The sequence below is a fragment of the Spermophilus citellus genome (genome assembly GCF_964194105.1).
Source record: "Spermophilus citellus genome assembly, chromosome: 5".
NCBI lineage: Eukaryota > Metazoa > Chordata > Mammalia > Rodentia > Sciuridae > Spermophilus > Spermophilus citellus.
In genome coordinates, this window is record NC_138186.1 from 129998551 (window position 1) to 130008954 (window position 10404).

At 36.2% G+C, this 10404-nt stretch overlaps 1 protein-coding gene across 1 annotated transcript; it reads left to right on the plus strand.

Annotated features, from left to right (window-relative positions):
• Nucleotides 1-4720: 4720 nt before the first annotated feature.
• Nucleotides 4721-8404, plus strand: FABP7 (fatty acid binding protein 7). Its single transcript, XM_081295957.1, has 4 exons — nt 4721-4833; nt 5277-5449; nt 6001-6102; nt 8245-8404. The coding sequence occupies exons 1-4, from the start codon at nt 4761-4763 to the stop codon at nt 8293-8295; spliced, it is 399 nt and encodes a 132-aa protein (XP_081152083.1). The 5' UTR covers nt 4721-4760; the 3' UTR covers nt 8296-8404.
• The last annotated feature ends 2000 nt before the right edge of the window (nt 8405-10404 follow it).

The following is a 10404-nucleotide window of genomic DNA, read 5'->3' on the forward strand; positions in this document are numbered from 1 at the left end:
TTAAAGCTTACTCCAAAGTAAGATTTATGTACCCAGTAAACAGCAGAAATTTCAAGGACTATAAGAAGAAAAAAAAATATATAGGTTTTGAAGTTTTAGATTTACAAATCATAACCACTCATAATAAAGACACCAAAAGATCCACTCAAAGGACAGTTTCCACGCAAGCTCCTTGGCATCAGGTTTCCACATATGACACGGCATACAACTCTTCTGTTGCATTAGTAAATTCATCATGCATTTGAATGTTCTCCCAGACTATCTATGTGCTTTCACTTCAAAGAAAAACTCTAAAAATCTCTAAATTCTGAGTTTTCTCCCAAACAGGAATATGATAGAGGTGAACAAAAAGCTTCAATATCCTGCCTTTGTGTCCTACAGGTTGCAAAGTGAGGAAATGTTTGGATAAAGACTTGAAAAGAGTACGTGGACAGCAGTTTACATTCTTACAGTTTGAAAGCTCTGTTTCTCTTTGTTCTCTCTATTTGTTGATCCTACTCTATAGACTTCATATTACACTAGACAATGGCTTTGGAAAACACTGGGGAATAGAATTGACACATCCAGGAACTTATTCTCTTACAAGGAAGAAAGATGTTTAGCTAGTGATTACAAAGTACTTAATTCAAATTGTGATATGTGTAAAAGATGTAACAAACAGCATGGATGACATAACCATAGGATTCAGACTAATCTTCCTGGAGGAAAGCATATTTGAGCTAAACTCTAAAAGACAAGTGGACAATAATGAGAAAGCTAGAGAGAAGAGTTTTCTTGACAGAGTTGTGGCTTATCGATGGTCTGAGAAGGGAAGGTCCTGGAAGTCTTTTGTAACAAGACTGGAATAAGAAGAGTTCTCACCTGGGATACTTTGTCAGATCTGGAAGCCAACTCCAGCCCTCTTTTACATTTTGTGTTTAAGAAAACATGGAGAATAGAAGATGTAGATAATGGTAGGGAAATGAAGGAAAAGCTGCTGGAAATGGCAAACAGAGAAAACATTTCTCCTAAAATTCTTCTTTTCCAGGGTGTGACACTGGGAGATGCTTTTTCCCCCCATATCTAGTCCACATTTTTTAAAAAGTATAATACGAGAAGAACTTCACATCACCAAGGGATAGAGAAGCCATTAGTTTTCCCTTCACTTCCTCATACTCATAAAAATTCATCACCATTATTGCATCAACTCCTGCTGGAAATTTGGGATCCTCATCACTCCTGGCAAGAGCTGGCTTAGCTGGTTAATTGTGGGGGTGGGGATGATGAAAAGTGTGCACAGGGCAGACTGGTGAGCCTTAGGGTACGTCTGTAACACTGTATTAGTCTGATGGTTTCATCTGATCTTATCTGTGACCTATAATAGGAGAGATTGTGGATCCAGGGTGCCATCCTTGTGTTGTCACAATACATTTTTTAGTACAGAGATATTCCATTAGTATTTTATTCAATATAATTTGGTAACAAAAAAAAAACCCCTAAAGCAAGTACTTTGAATGTTATTTAATTACTCTTGGTGTATACCCTTGGGTTATCTTGCAAGAAATAGTGTCATGGCCTTGGTTGGCTTACTTTGCTCAAGAAAAGTATTAAAAATTTATCAGCAATCTGTTTTCTTAAGAAGGAAAAACTGTTAGAAAGAAGGCACAGTCTCACTTGGAGATTTTGCCAACATCTCTCACAGCATCTTCTCTCCCTTTGTTACTTCTATTTCACTATTTAAAAACATAAATCTTTATAATAGATTATTTAGAGTCCTTTTGCCATTAGTTAACATGCAAAGGAAATAGTTTCAGGAGAGGGATCCAACCTTTCTCTTCTTAAGCTTGAGGATGCATGAAAGTCATATTAAAACTACACAGTACTCCAAGGTTTAGTAAACTTGGAAAAAATATTTGTTGAATCCTCCTTAGCACAACAGTCTCCGTTCTTTGACCTTTTCTTCTATTTAAACCCTCAATAATCAGAGCAAATAAGCTTTTATTTGAAAAAAATCATTCTTAGGTATAAATATACTATGTAGTATTTTTTTAAACTAATTTAAATTAGGTTAAAAATGTCAGTTTAAGGAGTTACAAAATATTCAACTGGCTTTTCCTAAAATTTCTACTATGGACATTGGTATAGCAATTCTTAGTTTGAGAACCTTTTCCATAGAGAATGGTTCACATAGATAATTAGTCTTCTGAATTTTCCCCCCAAAAGACAAAGATGATTTATTAAAAGCATGACTCAGGCTACTGGAGGTATATGGTTCAAGAGCTCAAATGATGTCAGAGGGTTTGACTGTACAAGCTTTGCTTCCTCTGGGATTGTTCCATTTCAGGCTTTTCATGACTGCTAAAGGCATTTTCAAACTCACATCACACGACACCAAGTTCATGTGCCCTCTCAGGTTCAGGGGGTTCCATTCACTGCTGGAAAATCTGGGCTTCTGACCAGCTTCTGCCTCGTCTGCCCACTCACTGCTGCTCAGGTCTGATGGCATCTGCCCTGTGACCAGGAATGGGGCACTACCTATTGTAGGCAGTGTTTTATCTACAGCATTTATTGCTTTAGGTATATGGTATGTGAGCCACCATTTGGATTCTTACTCTAACTCCTTCAAACATCAGGGGCAGAACTGATATAGACAATCTCATTAATTTGGGTCTTTAACCTGAGAACAGGAAGAATCTATCTGAAGGAGTTTAAGTAACAGAGGGACAAGATCAAATTTAGATTTTTAAAAATAACTTTAATGTGGTAAAATTAACATAAAGTCATTTGTACTTATTTAATATGTATTCTTAATATTTTTAAAAAATATTTTTCTTTAGTTGTGAATGGGCACAATGACTTTATTTTATTTATTTCTTTTTATGTGGTACTGAGGATTGAACCCAGTGCCTCACACATGCTAGGCAAGTGCTCTACCACTGAGCCACAAATCCAGCCCTATACTTAATATTGTTGACACATCAGTGAAACCATTTTAGCAACCAAACAAATGAAGAAAAATCAAAAGAAAGAAAAATTTTCAAAACACATAACTTTGAAAGGTCACTTGGACTCCAGTAGAGTGAAAGGACTAGAAATCAGGAGTGGCTGCAAAGGACATTGAAGAGGTTATAGTCATACAACTAAACTAGTGAGAGCCAGTGCTGTTTGAATTAGATGGTGTTTATGGAGATGGAAGGAAAACAACAGAGAAATATTCAAAAAGCAAAAAGAGGTAGGCATTAACGTTGAAATCCATCTTGGAGATTAAAGTTTTAGAAATGATGTATATTTTTGGCGTTGTGTAGTTGGGATGATGGTACTATTCACATATGCAGTCCAAATTAGAAGAAGAACAAGTGTGGTGAACGCCTCTGAGCTTCTGGTAAGCACCTTTGAGATACCAAAGTAGAAGCATGTAGCTAGAAATTGGTTATATATGTTCTGAGTATCATCTCTTGTATTTGGTGAGGACAGAAGCAGATACATAGTGGTCTGTGGTTTAAGTGATGTGGGGTGAAGAGCAGGAATTGCTAAGTCAAAATCCTTGAGGGACTGAGAAGGTCATGTTCATCTCGGGTCTACATGTGCAAAGCAGGGAGCATATCCAGGTGAAGAGGAGTTTCAGATACCTCCTCTAACTACTCAATTAGAACTTTTGAATTATTTTGCCATTCTTGGGGTACCCTGAGACAGGACAATCTGAAACCCAATTTCTCCCTGGTTCCCACCGCTCCTCCCATCATTGCTCATTGCTTCCCCTCATTTCTAACTCCTAACATGGACACAGATTATATTTATGTAGATGTGGTCTCAGGAAATCAGAAGGTCCTATAGTGCATGTAGTTTAAGATCTTACTAAATGATCTTCTGTTCGATTCTTCCACTTGGATTCTATAATCTGTTAAAGGAGGGGGAAAAAAGAACCCTCTCTTTATTTCTGTACCTCATTAATGAGTCCTAACCATACTCTTCCTTAGATCGCTTTTCTATTCCGGTCTGGTTCTCACATTCTTAGAGGGAACAATGAGATCTTTAAATTCACTCAGTTTGTGTTTCGAAGGGGCCAGATTTGGTTAGCTTCCATTGATACTCAGCATAGCCTTTGAGCAGTACATCCAGGGAAAGCCTTACACCTCCTCCCTGGCCTCTTTTCCCAGTTTGGCATATTCTAGCCTGCATTTTGCTCTCCCTGTAAATATAAGAGAAAATAAAGTACACCATTCAGACTCTTTTGTCTGAAAACTCTGGCATTTCAGTGGTTTTCTGTAAGGGGGTCCTCATTTGTAACCAGCTTTGCCATTAACGGAAATCAATCTGAATGTCCTATTGTGCATTTTTTTTTTCTTTTCTCACAGTTGGAGATTGCCTTTGCCAAGTTTTTTTTTTTTTCCTACTGAACCTGAAAGACCCTCTCTCATCTTCTCTTTCCCCTGCCTCCAGTCCCACTGAAACCCTGCAGAGCTTTTTCAGGCATAAGGGCTGCCCTGTGTCCATTGGGAGGAACTTGACCTACTCTGCTAACCCAGTGGCCTGAGCCAATCACAAAGAGGATTGGAGTCTTCCTTCCCATGCCCTCCCCCTGGAACAGCCTACTGGAAAAAGACACACTGGAAGAGTGAGTTTGCAATTCAAATCATTGGCTTTTTGCCTGCTTATTTTCTAGATAAGAAGGCAGGAGCTGCTGCTGCAGTGCAAAGGGGTCTTCTGAACTGCAGTGGCAGAAAGACCTGAGACCCTCTGTGGCTTAGCTGCTTTCAAAGCTAAAGGAGGAAAGGACAAGAATGGTGGAGGCTTTCTGTGCTACCTGGAAGCTGACAGACAGTCAGAACTTTGATGAGTACATGAAGGCTCTAGGTAGGTAAAAATAAGACTGATATTTTCTCCTTTCAACCTGCAGCTTCTGACACTTGCAGATGTCTCTCTTTATCCATCTGGTCAGCATGAGACAGACAGATCACATTACCCTAATTTTACACCAGACTATACATTTTCCACTGAATGGATTTTTTTTTTTTTTTTAATGTGACACTTGCCTGCTTTCTTGTCCAGGGCCAAATAACAGAACGTTTGATGTTCTGTGGAGGACAGGAAGCTTCTGTGACTTTTTCAGTTTTTCTTCAGCATTCATTTATTACAATTTGTGCCCAGTAGTTGTATGATTAATGGATTAATCTTTAATCATATTGTAATGCTACTTATACTTTAGAACCTGGATTTCAGGATTGGAAAGCAGATTTCTGCTTTCTGAGCTATCTTGGAATTGCTGCTGACCATACTGGTTCCTTTTGCTATTTTAGGTGTGGGCTTTGCCACTAGGCAGGTGGGAAATGTGACCAAACCTACAGTGATTATAAGTCAGGAAGGAGACAAAGTGGTGATCAAAACTCAATGCACATTCAAGAACATAGAGATTAGTTTCCACCTGGGAGAAGAGTTTGATGAAATCAGTGCAGATGACAGAAGCTGTAAGGTAAGAGGCTGCTGATTCTCAGTGTGGGGATGGGGACAGGGGTCATAAAAGACAGATTCCCAAAGCCTGTTTGTTTTCTGAAATTGGAAAGTAGAGAATGTTTCAGGAAGAAGGACATCTAAAGTAGCGTTCTGGTGTGCATAGGTTGTATCCTGAACAAGGAGTAACTGCTCACATGGCAAACCTGTTTGTCTAACACGTTTTTGACATTTTATATCAAACTAGTATTTCAGAAAGTATGGAATCAAGTTCATTTGAAAGAAAGACTGTGCTTCATTTCCTCTCTCTGATTGCCTCTGGTCAACTAACTAGTTTGACTCATTCTAAGGTTTTTATTTCTAGCCTGAAGTTTTTGAGTCTAGATGCATACATTTCAATCAAATTGTAAATAGTTAGAGTTTACATAATAATGAGTCTAGAAGTAACAACTAATTGGATAATTAGTCAATGATAATGTATTCAATTATACTTTTTCCTGTCATTTGACTTCTGTATCAGAAATCTGACTTGTATATCTCTTGCTATACTCTGCATTTTGTTGTTGGTCTCAGTCTGTTGTTAACCTGGATGGAGACAAACTCATTCATGTACAGAAATGGGATGGCAAAGAAACAACTTTAGTCAGAGAAATTAAGGATGGCAAAATGGTTGTGGTAAGTGATAAGTGATAATCCTCCACTTTCCATTTCCACCACCTCTTCCCACCCTTCAGCCTTCCTCTCTTCAGTTTTTCCCTCTCTCTTTTTTCATAACATTATGTCACTACCAAGATTTTTTAACAATGTATTAAACAGGAGAAATGAAAAGATTCTAACTGATTGTTTCCTCAGTTCAGCTTCTTTGATTGAAGAGAGTCAATTCTGTGTACCTTAAAAAGCAAAACAAACATACCCTTATTTTACCCAGTACTGTGTGTCAAAATAAGAATTTTTATAGGATTACTGTGAACATTTGATCCTCAAATAAAATTTAAACATAAACCAATAATTATGAAAATATAGACAGATGATTTATGTTACAAAACATCAAACATGCTGAATCTTGGAAAAGTTACTTAATAATTCCATAATAAATAAGACCTTTAAACATTTTACATTTTAGTTTATAAAGATTATAGAAGCCCAGTGTATATGTTTAGTGTCTAATAAAAAACTATAATGAAAAAATTAAAAATATCTTTAATTTCTCATGTGAGAACTATTTTCATGTTACTTTTTTGTTCTTTTTTTAAATTGCATAAGGTGCTTTTTAAATATATATATGTTCAATACTAGGCAGGCATGTAAACATTATACAATAGGAAATAATTTACAAAGAAGTTCCTAATGATAGAGTAGCATCAGAAACTGAGGAAGATGTTATACCTTGATCCAGCTTTTCTCAGTCCTTTTTATGCTAAATAATGGTATTTTGATGATACTGACATATCAAGTTGGTTTATTCTTTTGTATATGTGTATGTGGTGTGGGGGGTTGCTTTACATGTCCCTATTAAGCTAATAACAGAAAGGTTTTCTGTTGTTGTTGTTGCTATTTAAGAAAACCGATTGTCTTCCTCTTGGCTACTGTACTCATAGCAGTTCTAGTAATAAACTATAGAAATGATCCTTGAAAGTATAGGCTTCTACATATTCATATTTCTTTACATGCATGGAAGTAAGGGTGAGAAGCATCGGGACAGTTTTTCTAAAATGAAAAAAGATATATGCCCACATTTTCCTGCAACGACCAACAAAAGAAAGGATTCATTTATTCTAAGAGATCCAAACAGAAGTTCTCTTTTATGTTTTTACTACCATTTTTTTTCCCTAACTGTAGAAAGGAGAGAGCTCAACTCCCGCACATTTGACTGTGATTAGGCAAGACTGAGTTCAGAAGTGTAGATTAAAAGCAATGGATAACCAGGGCATGCTATAGCTTTGAAAATCAGGTCAATACTCAAAAATTATGAGCATGACATCTTCCCTTCCCAAATTTTATCAAGGTACATTATGGCTTTTCTTTAGGTTAGATTTGACATCAGAGGAGTAGAGTCAATGGTTCACATGATACCCAAATGACCACTTAGGTTTATATGGGCTAAATAAAAAAAATGACAAAATAATGAGAACATCTGTATAGTCACATTTTCCTGCTGATTTTGGAATGAGGCATTGCAAATACCATTAGTGTGAATGATGGGATTGTCTCACAAAATGATCTAGATATGAATTGAAAACTTCTATGAAAACCTATTATATATATATTATTCACATTTGATGCAGAGAGCCAAGAAAAAAGTGAACACACTCCATTTCTCACCTGGTCTTTTCCCTCTCTTCTTCTCCTCTGTCCCCCCCACCCCCACTTTTCCTCTTTGCTTTTCCTCCTTCCTCCCTTAATAATATTATGTCACTACCAAGGTTCTTTAACAATACATCAGGCAGAAGAAATGAAAGGATCCTAGCTAATTGTTTCCTCTTCTCAGCTTCTCTGATTGCTCCAGTTACCCTGATAACTTAAAACTGAAAGAAATCTTTTGTTCTGAATTTAGATTGTGAACTCAGTTTTTTGGTCCATTTTCATTTTGGAGATGTGAAAAATGTCTACTTGTTATTCACACATTAAACATCAAGGTTTCTTTTTGTTTTTTTTTTTCTTTCTGTTTTAAGAAATTAAGAGTTTTACAGTATTTAATATTTGTAAATGTCATTATTCTTTTGTGTAGTAGATAAATCATATACATGATGATCTCTAAAAACTCAACTATGAGAGTTCCTCTGTAAAAAAGATTTGATTATCCTTTAAATCTTTCAGACTCTTATTTTTGGTGATGTTGTTGCTGTTCGCTACTATGAAAAGGCATAGAAAAGTTCCTGCTCTGGGCTGGAGAAGCTGTGCTATCCTTGCTATTGCAGTAAGCTGATCACTAATTGAAGGTCATCCTTGGTATGAAGGCAGAAAATAGTGACTTAAAAACTTGATACTTCAAGCAACTATCCCAATTTTGATATGTAAATTTATCATGGTTTATAATTTCCATTACAATTTTATCATAATTTTTTTTATAAAGTAGTGAATACATTTTATGATTTCCTTTGGAATGCAAATCAAATTGAAATAAAAATATTACTCATAAAATTTTGTAGTTTTTAATGTCATTAATCTGTCTAGGAATTGTATATTGGAGAGTTTCAAATAAATTAACCATTCTTTTTTTTTTTTTTGGAGCGGGGGTGTGGGAGGGAGGCTCATGGGATTGAACTCAGGAGCATTCAACCACTGAGCCACATCCTTAGCCCTATTTTGTATTTTTTTATTCAGAAACAGGGTTTCACTGAGTTGCTTAGCACCTCACTTTTGCCAAGGCTCGCTTTCAACTTGTGATCCTCCTGTCTCAGCCTCCCTAGCCACAGGGAGAAAAGGAGTGTGCCACTGTGCCTGGCTAAATTAACTATTCTTGTGGCATAAAGTAAGGCTGAAAAAATTGACATCTTATATAAAATACTAATTTTAAAAAATAAGTAGAAGCCTTCAGAAAATGTGGAGATGCCACATATTTGTTTGAGACTTTCATGAACAATTTATGATGATTGCATTTATTTAGCCAGGACCTAAAGAAGTCTTATCATAATGAGTTGAACTACAGAAATGACTTTTTTGCTCGTAAAAACGCACAATCTGAAGAAATAAAGTTATATACTGCAAAATGTCTTGTGAAAAGATAAATATAAAACAAAACACAATATAATCAAAATGCCATTTACTGAAGCTTCTTATTGGAAGATAAATAGGTAAAGGAAGTAGATTTTACACTAGATTATTAAAAGGAGTCTCCAGACAATGAAACTGAACTCTACTAATTCAACAGAAGTGCTAAAATGAAGTGTATAAAGAATGTGCACAAAGGCATTCAAATGCCTCTTTATTTGAATCCTGGTAATGGGAAGAAGTGGGAGATTGGAACTGAGTGGACCAAACCAAAAGAAGTATCTGTTTGTAACTTGCTATGGGTTTACATTTGCAATGTACAAACACACACATATTATTTTGTATTTTATCACTTACAAAATTATTATTATTGCATTTTCTCAACCCACAATGTGAAGTATGTCAAGTATTTATTTTACTTTCCTAATGAGGAAACTGAAGATTAGATTTACATGTTCAAGTTCTCATGACTCATAAAGACAATGAAAACTGCAAACTTTGCAACATTTAACATTGCAATGTTAAAGGACCTGCACTTTGACTGGCACCTGTCACATGAGTCAGGTGTAGAGTTTTCCATTGTGGTGTCATGTCAGTGCTCAAAAGTATGGGAGTATTTTGGATTTTGGATTTTAGTTTTAGAGACAACATGTATTTTACTACAGCATAGGTTAGAAAAATATAAAACACAGCTATAGTATTTAACATGAATGTATAATGATTACTGTCAAGATAATCTAGCTAAGGTTTCTAGAATTACAGAGTCTACTGCTGTCTTAAAAAACATGAAACTGAACATTGCCCTGATAGCCATCGTCTCCTTCTGGTGAGAGTTGCTTGTTCCTGGTGATTTCAACCTGTGCTCTAGGAACATGATTCTGGCCTATTAACTTAAGGTATAACACCAAGGATGGAGAGTTCTCTTCAATTCTTTATGATAAGGGCAAATCACATTCAGTTGGTATTAATTTCCAACAGAATGGAAAGGTGTTGGGATTGGCCTAAATGGGAAAAAATGTCACCATGGGCTAAAGATCAAGGGTGGCAGTGTTAGATCACAAGCATATTTCAAGAAAGATTGTTAACAAATAAATTTGCTTCCTAATTTTTTTGGGGGAGGCACTAGAGATTGAACTCTGGGGCATTCAACCACTGAGCCACATCCCCAATTCTATTTTGTATTTTATTTTTACAGACAGGGTTTCACTGAGTTACTTAGCACCTCAATTTTGCTGAGGCTGGCTTTGAACTCACAATCCTCCTGTG